We start from the raw sequence: 18,121 nt of genomic DNA, 5'->3' as shown, positions 1-18,121 counted from the left end.
CAGGGGAATGGGAATTCACCCAATTCCCACCCCCATAGGGTGCTAAGTCTAGATCCAATCCTCTGCGCGCGCGCTCTCTCTCTCTCTCTCTCTATGTATTGCATCCTTCCCTTTTAAACAAACATGCAAGACAATTTTCATTTTAAAGCAAGATAAAATGTCACTAAAATTAAAGTTTAATTCAAAAACAAACTTTTGAAAAGAAGCAATCAGAGGTTCAATCAGTATCAACCAATGCAGTCATTTCAGGCAAATATATTTACTGAGCCAAAAGTAAGCCGATAAAAAGGCTGGCAGTGTAGGTGAGACTTCACTATTTTCCAGAAAACACAGGGTGTGTGTGGCTTAGGCAATGAATTCTGTATTTGTAGAGCAGTTACAAGCAGTAATCTGCTCTTCCGTCCTTCCTGATCTTGCGTCTTGGCTGAAGGAAGCACGGAACAATGTCCCTATCTTGAAGTTAGTGTTCATGAATGCTCACGCAGATAAAATCATCCCCCGATGTGCACAGCATCAGTCTGAAGACATGTCCAAATTATTAAGGTTATTATCAGTGCTTTCGGTGTCAGCCACAAATTCTTGGGCAAGACGGTCACATAGGACTCCGTCCTGTTCTTCACTGAATCTACACCCTTGCTACACTACAGCAAGTGCAAGGGGCTCTTGTCCGTGGGGCCCATCTGGGGGTATGGGTCCTCAGCAGATGCCTAACTATGCTGACCCCTTGGCGCCATCCCTGAGTGGTTTGCATCAGGAGCAACCTGTCAATCATGAACAGTGAACGAGAATGGATGTTGCATGCCTTCTGCCCAGCAAAAGCCACAGAATTCCACTTATGACTAGCTGAAAATTCTGTACGTTTCTGAGACAAGCCCCATATGGGTGGAGGGTTAACTTTACTTCTGTTTGTGTACATTGTGCGGACACAACACTGGTGGGGAAGCAAGCTTTCTTTCCTGCCGTTGCTGTTTCAGAGTAGGCTCAGGAGTAGGCATGGTCTGTGTCTGGTTGTACTGTATTCACCATGAGACTTTTCATTTCAAAAGAAGAGGTTGACCCCAGCCATTGACTTGCACTAGGTACCAAAGCGTCCTACGCCTGAAGGTCCCCTTCTCTGGCTATTGTTTCTGTGGTACACAAGAGTGCAAAGTCAAAGGTGATTCTCCTCCTCCTAGTTAGAATTTAATGGGATTAAATAGCAAGGATTTGGGGACCTGAAGGCTTTATGGCTCTGACACAAGGGCAGGTGGCGACAGGGGGCAGCTGTTCAGACTTAACAAAGATCTGCTGGGAGGCAAATGGAGTTAAATTCTTCTGAGATGCAAGGAACAATTGTGACGGATCAGATCAGTGCCTGAAAGACTTGACAGATGCTAGCAAAAGAAAGGGCAGATCTTGAAGAAGAAATGCAACTGGCATTATAATTTATCTGAGATGAAGTCTACATTTACTTGTCTTCTGGTTACCCCAAAGCACTTAAAGTTCTAATTAGCAAGAAGGCATTTTGATTTTAAGATTCTAAAACTAGCTGAGAGCTGTATGAGAGGCCTTAGGAGGCCGCTTGAGTTCCACCCCACAAGTGGAGAGGGAGGTATTTGCATGGAACAAAACTAATATTGCTGGAACTCTCCCAGCCATTGCTTTTTTCGGGGGGGGGATGCAGGGGTACACAAACCTAAATGTTTTGTGAATCTAAGTTTGGCCTCATTGAGGGGCAGTATTTCAATATGAGTAGGAAAATGAGAGTACCCCTATACATTTTTTTAAGAAAAAAAGTATTGCTCCCAGCATAATGTCCCATCTGTTGTGTCCTACCAATAGTGTGTGTGTGCATGTGTGTGTTTAAAGGTGTCAGATTGCTCATGGATCTGCAGGATTCAAAGCCTCTAAATCCCCCCAACAGAAAAGATTGACCTGAAACAACACCAAGCATATTCTGTTTGGGTATGTGTTGCTGTTCAATCATTTGCTTTCCACACCAAGTGGCATGTTCCTGTGCTGTGTAGCTTTATCTTTTCCCATAATCACTCCTCCATTGCCTTCTGCTACCCCCTTTTTTTGTTCTAGGCATGTGTGCAGCTGTTTCTGTACCCCAGAAGTGTGCAAGAGCACAAGAGCAGGTGTTACCAGCCATTAGTTATAATGTTTCACAGCAGACAAAATGGAGGCTTGGCCTCCCCTCCCCCCATATCCATTTGGTGTTTTTTTTGTTTTTTTTAATGAATATTTTGGTCCAGAGTGTGATATAATTTCACTATCTTGATCTGCTGCTTGCTTTGGTGGGGACTGGCACTATACCTCCTTCAAACTAGGAATACGCTATAGGCCCCCATAGCTATTAGGAGCACAGTCATGTTTCTCTCCCACCCCCAATCCAAAACATACACAATAGCAATGAAATTCTGGAATTCTGATTTAGAGGTTTTGTGCAACACCTCCAAATGTCTGTGTATGTGTGTATATATGCACACCCATCTTGGTGGATACGATACGATAATCTTTATTGTCATTGCCCCATACAGAACAACGAAACTGAAAAAACCTACATCAGACATTCAAAAACCAACAAGCCAGCTATCCCAGCTATCCCAGCCTGGTTAAACCCCTAAAAACTGATACCCCACAATTAAATACAATATACTCCCACAGAGACTACCTTACACTGCGTTTAAAACCAAAATCGCATTTGGATAAAAACTGTTTCTCAGGCGGCTAGTCCTAGTCTTTATAACCCTGTACCTTCTTCCAGAAGGCAGAAGCTGAAAGAGATCATTTCTGGGGTGTGTACTATCCTGCACTATCTCTGCCGCTTTCTTATGACACCTGAGGTAATCCACCACATGTGTGGAGATCCTGAGAGAACAGTTATTCTGAACTGAGAGGTGTGACGATAGAACCCACTGAAACATCAACACACACATGTGGTGCTCACCCAAATTTTTTTGCTAAAGAGCTTCCGCATTAGCAGTGACTAGGATTGCATAACGGCTTCTTTTTACTTAGTGGACTTTGTGCAATGGGGAACCTCTGAGGAAAAAGGACAGGTTAGCGTTTTGATGTTGATGATGTTATGTGGATGATGTGAGCAGCCTCCAAGCGTGAGCTGTATCAATTCCACAACAAACTCCTGCCTGGAAGCGGGCGTGTTTTTGCTTCTAATTCGATGTTGGATCAAGCCTTGTAGGTCTATCAATAACCTTGAGTGACAGAAGGAGGAAGGGAGTGTTTGCTATGGCATATCCTGCATTCAATGTAGCTTTTGCTTAAAGGATCAGTAGGAGCGATGTGGGAAAACCATGACTGCAAATATTGCAGATTCCTATAAATGGGTACTGACGTATCCTAAAATGATATTGTGCTAGCAGTGGCGCATAAAGATTAGTGTGCACATGACACATGTTGATCTGGATAAAAAAGACTGCTGAAAAGTCCTTCCATTTTTAAGCACTTTCCTGGCACCTCGGGAGTTCATGTTTATGTGAGAATGCAATGGAGGGCAGGTTTCTCGCAGCTGAGTTCCATGCCATTTCAGTTAGACAAAGCCTATTGTTGTTGTTTTTCATTTTGCAAAGGCGTTTTGCAATGTTGGAAGTGATGGAAATGCTTTAGCTCCTGAGTTCACTTTTTCATCTCCTTAGGTTGTACCCTAAGTGTCATAATTATCCAGACCCTCAGCTGGGATAATTACTTGGGGAAATATTGTGTGGGTGAAAAGAGGTTGTGCAGAGTGTTTTAACAGTACAATCCTTCCTGAGCAAATATACATGGATGTTAAAAGGCTCTGGGTTCCCTGGGACTTGCCCTCTACAAAATCTATTTAAGACTGCAGCCCAGTCATCTTGATAACTTTGAGTTCTAAAAAGATGAATAGAGCTTCAGATCAGAATTTGGCACTCATAGAACCCACATTCAAAAGGGAACAGTTCCTTTGCAAACCCCTTTGAAGTTAAAGGCAGATAGTAGTTTACAGAGGTTGCATACAGACCATGCATTTAAAGCACACATGCCCCACAGAATCCTGGGAACTGTAGTTCATTCCTCACAGGTCCCAGCATCCTTGACAAACTACAGTTCCCAGGATTCTTTGGGTGGTGGTGGAATGTGCTTTAAACGTATGTCATGTGCAGCTGAGGATTAAAAGTGGTTTGGCAAGGACAATGGAACCACACTATACACATAAAGGACCCACACTATGCTTGTGTCTGTGTCTTGTTTTAGACTGTTGTGAGATTTTACTTTAAATGGTTGTAATGCACCACGGAACCTTTAGGGAAGGAAATACATAGAAAATAATAATTTTAAAAAATAATCTTTTGTCCCACAGCTTCTGTTAAACTGTTCTTGCAGGTTTCATTTATACTGTTTCATACTTTTATAAAACCTGTTTAAGCAGAGGTGAAAGAACTACCTGTGAGGGACAATCCCTTTCTTGAAACTGCTTTCCACACTCCATTAACCAACTGCTCCGAAGTGTTTCCAATTAGGTTGGAGAATATACATCTCTCAGAACTGATGGAGTGATTGTTGCTCTTGAGACCCCTCTGAACATTTTGTACTTTATAGAACAAACACCATCTTTATAAACTTCCTTCCTTATTTTCACTTTACGTACGCTGTGATCTTGAGTCCTTTCAGCAGAAGGCTAGGGCTGACTCAAGCGTTTTGGCAACTGAGGTATAAAACCCAAGTACTGACTCCTCATATAGTATAAATTGAGTGATAGCATCTCTTTAATGGTGGTTAAGATTTGCTGCGAAGCTGCCTAAATTGGTTGCCCTGTAGAAGGTAATTGGCTCCATTACACACACATTTCATGTATTGTAGAAGATCACAGGTTCAATCTCTGACATATCCACTTAAAGGGATCTTCAATAGTAGTGCTTGGGAAACCCTTGTGTCTTGTTGGGAGAGGCATTGCTAATTGGAATAGATAATATAGGGCTAGAATGACCAACGGTTGCATTCAGATATCACAATAAAACATGGCTTATTGTGACAGGAACAAGCCTAGGAAAGCACTGGTATTATACACTAGGAAAGCACTGGTATTATCCTCTCCTCTCCTTTCTTCTCCTCTCCACCATCACAGCAACACAGAGGAGTTTGAAAGCTTTCACTTCTGGTTTTATTCTAACTACAGTTTGTAATGTCTTCTGACACAAGCCAGCTACAAGCCGTGGGTTATGAAGATGGTTTGTTTCAACAAAACACAGTTAAGAGGTGAACCATCGTTTGGATGTAATGCTAAACTGTGGTTAGCTGAAATGGCTTCTGATCTCTTGGTCACAGTAGGAGCGTGAGTGTATGAACTCAAGGCTCACCTAGGTTTGTTCCTACTGCAACAAACCATAGCTGATCATGATGTCTGAATACAGTAGTGTAGGCAAATGTTATATGTGTATGATATGCAGCATGGAAGACATTTCTGTCAACAGAGGGTCTTTGTTGCCTTAACGGTAGCCTTGCCAGATACTTAACCAATGGGCAGCCTTCAGTGGAACGATTCCCAATCAGTTTTAAATCCCACTTCTCAGGGAACAATTTTCATCATGTGGTGCTTGGAATTTATTTCAATGGTCGATATGGATCTCTGGGCATGAGCAGAAGATCGGAGCTGATGGACAAGCCTTTGATTTTCCGAACTCTGAGTGACCTCATCTTTGAATTTGAAGAGTCCTACAAAAAGTATTTACACTCTGTGAAAAAAGTGAAAATTGGATTGTATGTCCCCCATGAACCACACAGCTTTCAGCCCATCGAATGGAGGCAGTTGGTGCTCAATGTGTCAAAGATGGTGAGGTCAGAGATAAGGAAGGAGCTGGAGAAATATGCCAGAGATATGAGAATGAAGGTATGTGCCCATTTTGTGTGATGCCTGGAGATGGTGTGTGTGTGTGTGTGTGCGCGCGAGGGAGGGAGCAAGAGAGAGGCAATTACATATAAAACAATTTTAAAAACCACTGACAACGATGAAGTATATAAAACCAATTTCATATCTAATACAGATACTGACTGGAACAACAATCTGCACTTAGAAGGCTACTTGAAACAGGAAAGTCTTCAACAGACCCCTAAAATACACCATATTTTATGGTGTATAAATGCTGAACGATAGCTCTCCTTTAAGTCTTTATATTAAGGTGATCCACCAAAAAGAGCACAACTAAAACAAATAAGCAGAGTCCATAGAAGGCTGCGGAGACAAGCTGAATCACAAGCCAGCAGCAGATACATTCAGAAGAACCCAAAAATACCCCTTTGCCTTTGTCAGAGTAATCTATAACAGAATGGAAAAGAAAACCTTCAGCTGTGTTAAACCACAATGCAGTTTCATAGATGAAAGGTGCACTTTCTATCCTATCCAACAATGAACTACTTGCACGGGAAAACTTTTCTTAACCCACCCATTTCCCTCTTTCAGATTTTGAAGCCCGCAAGTGCCCATTCTCCAGTCAAGCAGAGAACACGGGGGAAGTCCCTCTCCCCCCGAAGAAGACAAACCAGCCCTCAGAGGCGGGCCTGCCGAAGAGACAAATCGTGAGTATAGTCATGTTGCGTTTTGCACTGCTGACTGGGTCAGATATTTGTGGTGAATATCACCTCCAATGCTTTTCAGGCTATATTCCGACCTGGGAAACCCTGAGCCTCCTTGGAAACTTCTCAGGTGTCCTCAAACAAAAGTAGTGGTAGAAAAATCTTTGCTGGAAGACGGCTTGCCTATTATTTAAGATTTAAAATGCATTGCTTGCCTTCCTTCCATAATGGAATTTATGTTGAAAATCTCAGATGGTTTCCCATCCTGGCACTGAATGGCTGAACTTCAGCAAGTTTGCTTTATCCTGTACCTTCAGACCAAACCTCTCCTCTACAACATGCAAATCCAGAGGGGCAGGGAAGACTACATTTTAGGGACCAGGTGGGCAGAAGTTAGACTTGGTTCTGCTGATGGATCTCTAGGGAATTAGCTGTAGATCAGGAAGAGTTTCTGAGTCCCAGTCATATACTAGCAGTGAGCTCAGATGCTGAGGTATTTATTGTCCCTCATTTCTGCCCCACCTTGCTTCCATCATTGAACCCAAGGCAGGTTCTGACCAGGCCTGGATATGTTTAGCTTCAGCAAGGTGGTGGCCTCATAGCCTGGCTGCTGACTATGTAGCTAAAGCATGGTTGCTGACAAATTAGGAGGCATCAGCCTGCTTGGGTGCACTCCAAGTTTTGCTGGAGTCATATATATGAAAAACCTAGGAGGCAAGTGCCTTTCCCAAAACAGCCCAGTGAGGACTTGACATGCTCAGTGGTCACAGAATGTGAAGCGTCTGTTGCAGGTGGGAAATTGGGGATGTGTGAGAGGGCGAATGGAATGGAGTTTCCTGGATGGTTGAAACAACGAATGGGTGCATTCCACACCACCATTTTGTTGCTGTTCTGAGTTGTTCAATAATAGCAACAACAAATAGCTCCCCACACCGCAACGTTCCACAGCAGAAAACCAAACTTGACTGAACACCAAACTTGGTTGCAACTTAATGCTTTTCTTAAAATGGTGCCTGAAGTTGAAACTGCTTGAGTTTAGTTACACTTCAGACCTAACCTAATTTAATTGTTGTAGAGAGAGAGGAGAAGAGATGAAGATTGAAATTTCAGCCCTGTGCATAATCACTTGGGAGTAAGGTCTACTGAAAAGAAGGGGCCTTACTTCTAAGTATACATGCCTGGGACTATGCTGAATGTAGCACATGTAGTGGATTTAAAGCAAAAATATGCATCCCACAGCAGATTCTGCTTTCTTGATCTTTTTAGGCAGAAACTGAATCCTATCCAACGGACTGGAGTCTTCAGGTATCACGTGACATCACAGGTTTTCATAGTGAGAACGTTCAGATATTAGGAAGAAAGAGGCAATCAGATATAGTCTTAATTTCTAAGACGGAAAATGCCAGGCAGCTTGTCTTGAAGTTGTACCCTCTGACTTAAAAACCGTTATCGCTGCTTTCTCTGGAGAACTGGAGTTAGCACCTGATGTCCTTGGCTAGCTGCCAGGGCCTGTGGCTGATGCCAGTCCTGAGCCCCCTTGAATTATTTTTCAGGCCTGGCGCTTCGGGCAGCACCAGGCTGCCAGATATAGCCATGTTCCAATTTCCCACAATGCACCTGACCTAGCATTGTTCTAGTAAACTGAAAGGGTGACTAGACCCAGCTGACTAGTACAGGTTAGAGCATTGCCACCACAGCCAGGTATACCCACTGTTAAAGGAGGGGGCCCTTAGAGCAATGCCATAGCTACGCGGCGGGAGGGGGAGGGGAGGGCTAGCCAGTTTTATTTGACCCGGGTGAAGCCTCCAGAGGGGCACCACTGAGGCTCCCAACCTGTGTGTGTGTGTGTGCGAATGCAGGCGGTGTGCGTGTGCCAAACTGGGTCTTTGACCTGGGTGAAGTAAAGCCTAGTTTCGTCCCTGCCTCAGATGACACTTTGCCCAGGTCCCCTTCAAACCCTACCCAGATCCTTGGGATTTGATAGGGCCTTTGCAGAGGTGAGAAGAAGACATTCTGTACGTGTTTAAAGGCTCCCACTTACATTTTACACCATATGTTTCAGGTCTATGGCACTGGATTGAAATGACTCTTGAACGGAGGCAGGGTGCCTTTGAGGGATTTGGGGTGTGGCTAAAGTGGGTTCTGTTCAAGGCTGTGCAAGCGGGCAGCCCTGAAGCACTTTGTGGTCCTTTGGTGATCCAGACATTTAAAAAATGCTGTGTGCAAGTTAAAACTTGTCTCTTAAGTTTAAAATACAAGGACAAGGTCAGGGCAATAAGTTTGCAAGAGCGAAACTTATTTACCCACTATGTATTAAGGATATTTTTAACCAGCTGATCCCAGGGCAGGCTACAACATCCCTTAAACCAAACAGCAATCTACAGTTAGAATTGGTTCTTAGATAAATTAAATGGCAAGTAGAATTTCCAGCACACCCAAAGCAGCAGTGGAGTAACATCCCCAAATACCTGGAGAAACAGACATGTTTCAACCTACACTGAAATGTTAGCAATGCTGGGGCTGGTCATATTTCAGGGGACACCTGAAGGGCGCCAGGTTGCAGAAGGCTGCCTTATTGTGATGCGATTGAGCTACAGTAAGCCTCGGCCTTGCCCACTCTCCTCTGCCCCTCTCCTAAATTGGTGAGGTTTTCCTTGCAAGTTGGTTTGTTTCAAAGCTGTAGCAAAGTGAACACAAGTCAAATAGTCATGCTGGAGGAAGAAGCAAAAGGGAAAGGGAAACTGTATAAGCCTGGGACTCACTGAGGTTTGTTCTGGCCCTTCTGTGTCTTGTGTCTAAACGATGGTTTAGAATGACATCTGAATGTGTCCTTTAGGTCCATAATGTGTATGATAGTTGCATTTTAAATAAGTCTGTGGAGGGGTCTCTTCACAGTTTCTTAGCAGTGAAAAGTGTCACTAGACTGTCTCTCTAAATATACCCCAATGTTCCTTGCAGCTGTTAAATTAACCACACGCTTCTATTTTCCCCGCGAATTCATACTATCGCTGAACCACCAGCATTCTTGGGGGCCTCTCGGTAGGAGTGCCTGGCCTCATTTAGTGTCTGGATAATTATAGTTGTCAGAGGTTGCAAATCTCTAGCTCCTTCTTCTTGCCTCATTGCGCCTACTTTAGGGGAGTATTTTAATCTCCCTGTTTCTGTGGCTGTTTCCACAGTTGCTAGGGTGGCACAAGTGTTCAAGGGGGAGGTGTGTGTTTGACTAAGATGTGTCAGCTCAGCAGGCCTCTCTGGAGCGCCAACTGCTGAGCCAAACGCCAGGTGCACTGTTGCTAGCTCCTTTCCTGCTTTTAAATTTCTCCCAGGACAGGGGCAAGGGAAATTGAAATCCATCCCTTGGCACGCTCATGGGTTGCAGCACTTATGGCCCACAGGTAGGCTGAGGGGCTGCTTAAGTCTTGCTGGTCAGCAGCAGGGTCAGAACTCCAGAATAATAATAATACTAGTAATAGTAGTAGTAGTAGTAGTAGTAATAATAATTTTTTATTTATACCTCGCCCTTCCTGGTTCAAAAACTGGGCTCAGGCTGGCTAACAACAAATTTAAAACACTTAATTGTGATACAACAAAAAACAGCATAAAATACAGTATAAAACATGAATAACAATAAATTCAGCATTCAAAAATCAGTTTAGGGGGAAAATCCATCCAATAAACATTAGATGATCACCAGAGCTTGCTGGCTAAATTAGTCCTATTTGGGCCAGTGTGGAGACCAGGGGAGAATTAGCTGTGGGATCCCAGAGCGGGTAATCTTCATAAAAAGGGGAGGGGGAGGGAAGGAAGGGGAATAAAAGATTAGGCTAAGTTCAAGTTGAAAGTTGAATAGTGTGTGACTTAGTTCAGCCTTTGTGAACCCGGGGTGCAACTCCCAACAGCAGCTCTCTAAATGTTCCTGGACTACAGTTCCCATCATTGCTGACCATTGGGCATACTGTTTGGGGCCGATGGTAGTTGTAGTCCAAAACAGCTAAAGCAGTGTTTCCCGAACTTGGGTCTCCAGGTGTTTTTTGAACTACAACTCCCATCATCCCTAGCTAGCAGGACCAGTGGTTAGGGATGATGGGAATTGTAGTCCCCGAAAAGCTGGAGACCCAAGTCTGTTCTAGTTCTTAGAAGTAAACGTGACAGGATCCTATAGCATATTTAAAGTTTTAAGACAGTTTTGGAGTAGGATGAGCTTGAGGATCATGAGTGAGGATGGGGAACCTGTGGCTTTGTAAAATGTTGGGGACTTCAGCTCCCATCTGTCACACTAGCCAGTTGGGCCAGTGGTGAGGGATGGTGGGAACTGGAGCCCAACATCTGGATGGTTCCCCACCCTTGATCATGAGGATTGCTTTGCTGGGATGGTCAAAAGGTTCATTTCACCCAGAATTCTGTTTCTGATGGCGGCCAGCAAAATTCCTCTGGGACACTCATAAGGGGACTCTGAAGGCAGCAGTTCAGTAGTGTTGTGATTTACACAAAGGCCCACCAATCGGCTCTGTGCAAATCCAGCTTCTATGAAAGCTAGGAAAAAATAGTTCTCCTCTATTTTAATTTGAGCATGAAAGCTGTACAAGTGTTCAAAAGGTACTGAGTACACTGGACTTGCCACTCGAATGATAAACTTCTGAACACAGCCTGTAATTTTCCGTCTACACCCCAACCAAAAGGAAGTGAAAGTAGACCCAACTACGTTTGGTTTTGCTCACTTTCATCTCATGCCTCTCTTACACATCCTCTCTCTTTCTGTTCTCCTTCCCCTTTGAAATGTGTAAGCTCCTTGGAGCAGGGATCTAGTGCTCTTGGAGGCAGCAATGCGTCTGAATACCTGTTGCTGGAAGCAGCAGGAAGGGAGAATGTTCTTGTGCTTGGGTCCTACTTGCCTGTTTCCTGTGGGCATCTAGTTGACCACTGTGAGAATAGGATGTTGGGCTAGATACATGGGCCATTGCAGCAGGTTCTTCTTATGTTCTTATGTTATAAGTTAAATCCCATAATGGGGCTAGTTTTTAATTTTCGGATACAGTGGTACCTCGGGTTACATACTCTTCAGGTTACATACACTTCAAGTTACAGACTCCGCTAACCCAGAAGTAGTGCTTCAGGTTAAGAACTTTGCTTCAGGATAAGAACAGAAATCGTGCTCCGGCGGCGCAGCAGCAATGGGAAGCCCCATTAGCTAAAGTGGTGCTTCAGGTTAAGAACAGTTTCAGGTTAAGAACAGTTTCAGGTTAAGTACGAACCTCCAGAACGAATTAAGTACTTAACCTGAGGTACCACTGTACCTGGTATATCAGAGTGGCTTCAAATTCCTAATCAGATGGTAATCATTTTCAAGCTGCCTCCTTCAGGCCCCTTAACCCAGAGGGAAAATCCTTTAAATGTAATGGGATTACTCTAGCAAAATTAATTAGGAGGATGCTGTTTCAACTCCTGGTTCCCCTCACGGACGCAGCTAAAATAATGAATGTCTACCAAGATTGCTTTGCTTCCTTATTTATGATATTATTTTTTTACTTGGGCATGCTAATTACGGTAAATCTGATCAAGTGACAAGGTAGGAAACAAGCCCTCAGTCAGCACTTTCCCCGCCTTCCCCTGGGCTGCATAATTTCATTGGCAAGGGCTGAATAAAAGACTTGGCATTCCCCACGGGGAAGCTTCACCTTCTTAATGGAGAGCTGTGATTAGTCAATGCCTTTTGTCAACAATTAGATTACGTAAGCCTCTTTCGGGGCCAACATTCACTTTACCATTTTTTGAAAACCCAAGTACTGTACAAAACTCGGTATCAGATACTTTTGTCTTATCAGATACTTTTGTGAACTCCCCTTTAGCAAAGGGGGATCGGGAAACCTTTTATGCCCCTTCCTTGCCCCTGGCTGCCAGACAGCCCTGCAGGAAGCCAGCTACACCTTCTGGCCTTATCTGGTAGTTGTTGCCAAGACCACCTTGTGAGCCCACAGCCTCTTCCCTGCCTCCCCATGCAAGGAGGGACTTGGGGTTGCCCAATTAATGACTAGATCTTAGGTTCCTGGACCAGCACATCTTGCAATTCCAGCCAATACTTTATAATTTACTCAGAGTATCTTTGTTCTGCAGCAGCTTCCTGGACTTTACCAATGCTGATATTGAATTCCAAGTTGTAAAGACCCGCACCTCATTCTCTCTGAGACTGCAGTTACATACTGGTCTTTAACACCTCTGATTCTAAACTCTGGGCTCCTCTACACTTCATCCTGTCCCGCTGCTTTCCCCTGTGGAAAACTGCTCTTTAGCGCTCAGTCAGAACAAACAGCCATTTGGGTTTTATCTGGATTGATGTTTGCTCCTGTTTAGCACTAAAGAGCAGGAGGATGCATGGAAGAGCGCCTGCAGCTGTTAGGTTTCTGTGCATGTCAGCTGTTAGACAGGGAGGCTGAGCAGACTAAACAGAGCCCTGCTGTGCCTCCAGTCTCCTTGGGGCGTCCTCTGCCCTCTTTGGGCTCTGGGGAGAGTCTCCTTGTGAGCCATGAAGACTCTCCATCTCTCTCCCACCATTTCCAGGTTTGAATTGATCTATTTATTTATTTCCTGGTGCCACAAGTGTATGTGGTCATGCGCAAGTTGATAGCACATAAGTGGGAGAGGAGACACCTGTACATTCTGAAAGTTGGGTTTGCAAGCTCTCAATGCTTGATGGTGCTTATATACCAAGCACAAGAGGAGCCTGCTGGATCAGGCCCATCTAGTCCAACATCCTGTTTTCACAGTGGCCAAGCAGTTGCCCATGCAAGGACATGAGCGCAGCAGCACTCTGCCCACTTGCAATTCCCATCAGCTGGTATTCTGGCTGTGGAAATAAAAGGTTGCTGCCATTTTGTCCAACATGGAGTGAGACAATTTAGTATCGCAACTTTGATTGCTTGAGGCCTGGTACCTGTGTACCTGTCGACTAGCAACAGGAACGGCTGAAGGTGGGGATATAGAGTCCTCTCATGAACTGGGAGTCATTGGCTTCCATTCCGTTTTCGGTCTATGTGTTCCGATTTAACTCCTCGACTTCATGGTTATAAAACCAGGCAACATTCTTCTGTTATTAATCTTGAGAACTGGAAGTAACAGCAGCCTCCAGCTGCAGCTGCTTGGAGAATGTCACTTAGCAGAATTGATTATATTCACATTTGATTCCAAGTGAAGTTTTGGAAATGCATGCTTTGGGAGTGCGACAGCAAAGTGAGCTTCTGCTTAGATTGGGTTTGTTATGTAAGGTGGAAAATATGTTCCCCCCCCCAACCTTCTTTGCTGCAATTTGACTGGAAGCTATTGCATGTCTAGGAATGATGACCCTGTGTTCTTCCTGATGGAAAAAATTACAAACAGGGTGGGAGAACCTTGGCCCTTTGTTGGACTCTAGCTTCCATTGGCCTCAGCCAGCCAATGGTCAGAGATGACTGGAATCATAAACCAGCAACATCTGTAAGGCCACATCTTCCCCTCTCCTGATTTACAACATCAGTGCCTATCTGACAAGTTGTGTGCATGTGAGTGATTGTTATGACTCTATATACCTATTTATAATCTCATACGAGAAGGATAAATCATATATGCAACTCAGACATCAACGTTGTGCAAGTGCAATAGAAATAAGGCATTTAAAACTTCGTATGGGGTGCTATTTGGTCTAGGGCTTTGTGCTCAAATCCTGCTTCCAGTTTCCCCATAGGCATCTTGTTAGGCCACTGCAAGAACAGGATGTTGGACTGGATCATATAATTGTAGAGTTGGAAGGGACCCAAGAGTCATTTAGACCAACCTCCTGCGATGCAGGAATCTCAGCTACAGCATCCATGACAGATGGTCATCCAACCTCTGCTTAAAAATAATAGCCATTTGAAGATGGCTATCATATCTCCTCTTATCCAAGCTAAACATACACAAGATGAGCCATTGGGTTGATACAGAAGACTCCTTGTGTTCTTATTAATACCCAAAGCTGCCATTATAATCCACTCCCACTGGGAGATGCTGTTTGGTGGAAATGTCACAGATGTGTAGTGAAGCAGAGCATCCTGTTAAGATTGGTGAGGGATTATGGGAGTTGTAGTCCAACAACAACAAAATCAGCTGGAGAGCCATCACATTGGATACCCCAGATTTAGATGGGCATGATAGCCTTCTGCTGGTGGTATAGACTGGAAGACCACAGGAGCACTCTCACATTAATAAACGACTTGGTGACACTTGGTGTTTAGGAATGGTGGTGCATTACTCACCACCTGAAAACACCACCACCATACATTTAAAACACTCATGTACCACTTTAGGAGTCATGGAGAATCCTGGGAATTGTAGTTTGTTATGGGTGCTGAGAATTGTAGAGCTGAGAGCTCTTCTTTGAAAAAAAAAATTCACGGCTGTTAAAACGGAATAAGAATGTTTTTAAAAAATGACTTTCAGATACAACTCTGCAACGCTGTTGGCAGTGGTCTCATCCTAGGGAAATCTAATCATTTGCTTTTGAACATCTCCTCTCCCCTTCTTGATTCTAGGCCCGCTGCGCTGGATAAGAAAGTGAGCGAGCTCTCAACACTGAACGACGTTGGCTATCAGCTCCGCATCTGACAAAGCCAGAAGCCAAATGAGACAGCTTCCAGGGTGCTTCTTCCTGAATTTTACCCTGCGATCTGTGGACAAAGGGGTGGAAAGAGGGAGCTGCGACTATTTATTATGAACATGAGGATTTTATTTAAGATCCTAGGAATTAGGGGTCCTAGTAGTGACATTGGTGGGTTTTTTTTTATTTTTATGTTTTATTTTTCAATTCGTGAAGTGGGAATCAAGGAAAAGGGGGAACGGGGAAAACTGTTTTTTTTGTCTACAATAATGTTGTTACTCTCCATCAAGCTGAAAAGCAGAGAGGTGATGTGGTTGTGTGGCTTTGGTCCCCCCGTCCCCCCCCCCGGTCTGGATTGAAATAATTGTTTCCGTCGTGGCTGTTTTGCATTGGAGCTCGGAGCGTTGTGTGCTGTCTGTAGGGTTTTAGAAACCGGCGACGATGAAAGTATATTCCCCCCGCGGCGTTGGAAAGGGGGCTGGGGGTGTGGTCGGTTGCCTGCGAGTCAAAGGAAGCGATAGACCAGCAGGAACTTTCGTTGCACGACTTCCATTGGAATTAACGGGATCTGAGCAACCCCCTCCCCATTTCAGTGGAGCTCAATGGAAGAGGAAGAGGCCAGCAGGCTATTTGTCTCTCCGGTCTGGTGTTTAAATGTGACATTCAGCAATAAAAACAACAAGAGCAGCAGTCCGGAAAAGTCATGCGAGTGGGTTTTTCCTCTCTTCGGAATATCAGTATTACCTCAAGAATCTTGACAATAGATATGCAAAGCTGACAGTATTTTGATTTTATAACGGATTTGTACTGTGTCCCCAGCTTTTCTGGTAGCAGAACATTCACTGGGCCCTTTCTGACCCCACCTCTTCCGCCTTACTCCCCGTATGTGCATGTGTGTGACAAAAGAAAGTATCATGATATGCAAGGGTTTTCTTAAGAGCTCTGAAGTCTTACAATTATTCTGTTAAGGATGCAGCTAACAGTTGAAGCAATTGTTTGCCTACCATAAGGTGTTCATTGACCATTCGCCATGCTTGGCTGGGCCTGGTGGGACTTGCAGTCCAGACACACCTGGAGAGCATCATCCTGACTTCACCTGCCTAACAAATGACTGATACCTGGTGTGTTTTTTTTAAAAAAATAATGTTTTGAAAATATTTTGTGTCAGGCTATGCAGGGGTAGCCAGTGTAGTTGTGCCCTCCAGATATTGTTGGACTACAGTGCCCATCAGCCCCAGCCAGCAGCGCCAGTTGTCAAGGATGATGGGAGTTGTAGTCCAGCGAGGCCTGGAGGGCACCAAACGTTGGCTACCCTTGGTCTTTAAGCACAAGTGGAATGGCCCAGCGGTTCTGGTGCGTATCTGCGAGCTGTCAGGTTTGCGTTTTGCTCTGTGCATGTAGGTCCTGGCCCACTGTCTTCTGTGCAATGGTGAGTCCTCTGCGCATGTGATGAGCATTCCCCATTATGCTTGGGGAGCATTCCCAAGGGAGACAAGACTAGGGCGTCCGGCTTGTGCCACAGAGCCCTAGGGACCTTTGGATCACGCCGAAGAACCATAGATGGCTGTTTTGTACAGATGAGCCTTGTAGTGACAGTCCTATCAGGTATGTGTGTTGAACATTCTTAAAAATAATGTCAGAATCTATGGGCTTCCCTCAAGAATGTACTCTTCTTCCTCTGTTTGTATGCCTATAATATTATGATTAATAATAATAGTCTTCAAAAGGATGGATACTTCCAAGCTGATGATGTCTTGGCATCTTATATTAAGATCAGACATCCTGTATGCTGTTATGGCCAAAGTATTAGGGGAAAACAGCCATCTGTGCAGAGTGCAGTCAGAGAAAAATGAATGAGGGAAGATACCCCTGGCCAAGGAATTGTCTTTTAGAATGCACCTTGCATTTGGACAAATGATTTTTTTTTTTTTTTTTTTTGCTTATTGTGGTTTGGAGAGGAGCAGGCTACTGGATGACTGGCCTGATGCAGAATAACACTCCTGGTCTTTTAAACACAGTTAAGAGATCTGTGGCTTCAGTCCAATACAGTCTTCCCTGGAATAAGCCCCATGGAATTTCACGGGTCTTTCTTCTGAGCCGACACGTCTTAAATTTGCATTGTCCTCAAACCCTATGCATGCTGACTTGGAGGTAAATCCCAAGTTCACATGTAACAGGATTGCAGCCTATGAACACGACATCCTCTGGCAAACTCTCTTCCTTTCTCACCTTTCCTATCGGATTTAATTTCCACCAGCCTTCCCCTTAAATAATGTTGATTGCATCCTGACGAATCAACATTATTTAAGGGGAAATGGCTTGCAAAAAAGTGTATGTTAGCCAAAATCAAACACAAATCTGCGCCAAAATGCTAATTAATTTTTATGAGGATTTCTCCACGCCCCTGAAAAACAATCCAAATTGCAGGAATGTAGAGAACTGAATTTAAGATTGGGAAAATGAGAAAGGGAGAGATCCAGAATGGAGGCGTTTGTCCATCCCTAATGTGGAACCAGGAGCATGATGACAAGGGAAAGGAGGGAGAGCAAAAGAAGGGATGAAGCAGTGGAAAGAAGCATGCCAGCTTTTACTCTCCTCTAGCTCTCTTAACTAAGGTTAAGAGATCAGCAGTGATGTGTCTGCACCAGATCTGTGTAATCATGGAAGAATCTCACATTCAAGGAAATGGCCAGGTGTGTCGCAGGGCCTCACCGCAGTGTAGCCCCTGCTGAGAGCCAGCGGGTGGAAGGGAGAGGCTCAGTGGACTTCCTGCTTTGTGACTGTATTCCTGAAAAGCCTAGCCTTCCTCATCCAGATGCCTTGGACTACAACTCCCATCAGCCTCAGCCAGCATGGCCTGTGACCAAGGACGATGGGAATTGTAGCCCAGGAAGATCTGGAGGGCATCCATGGATAAGGGCTGCCTTAGCCTCATTGGGCGTTCACACCAATGTGTGTAGGCTAAAGGTGGAGGGTGGGCAG

General features: G+C 44.4%; 1 protein-coding gene across 2 annotated transcripts in view; it reads left to right on the top strand.

The window, feature by feature from the left end:
• Window positions 1–15,841, top strand: part of VASH2 (vasohibin 2) — a 38,215-nt gene extending 22,374 nt beyond the window's left edge. The window contains exons 6-9 of one of the 2 annotated variants that reach the window (XM_081854947.1): window positions 5,470–5,851; window positions 6,422–6,537; window positions 7,801–7,839; window positions 15,075–15,841. In XM_081854947.1, the coding sequence (XP_081711073.1) occupies window positions 5,470–5,851; window positions 6,422–6,537; window positions 7,801–7,839; window positions 15,075–15,147 (610 nt within the window). In that variant the 3' untranslated portion in view covers window positions 15,148–15,841. The remainder of the gene's footprint in view (window positions 1–5,469; window positions 5,852–6,421; window positions 6,538–7,800; window positions 7,840–15,074) is intronic. The other variant, XM_081854948.1, reaches the window with a different exon arrangement.
• Window positions 15,842–18,121: the final 2,280 nt, after the last annotated feature.

This window comes from Podarcis erhardii (genome assembly GCF_964252035.2).
Source record: "Podarcis erhardii genome assembly, chromosome: 3".
Lineage (NCBI taxonomy): Eukaryota > Metazoa > Chordata > Lepidosauria > Squamata > Lacertidae > Podarcis > Podarcis erhardii.
This window is presented reverse-complemented; position numbering and strand designations above follow the sequence as displayed.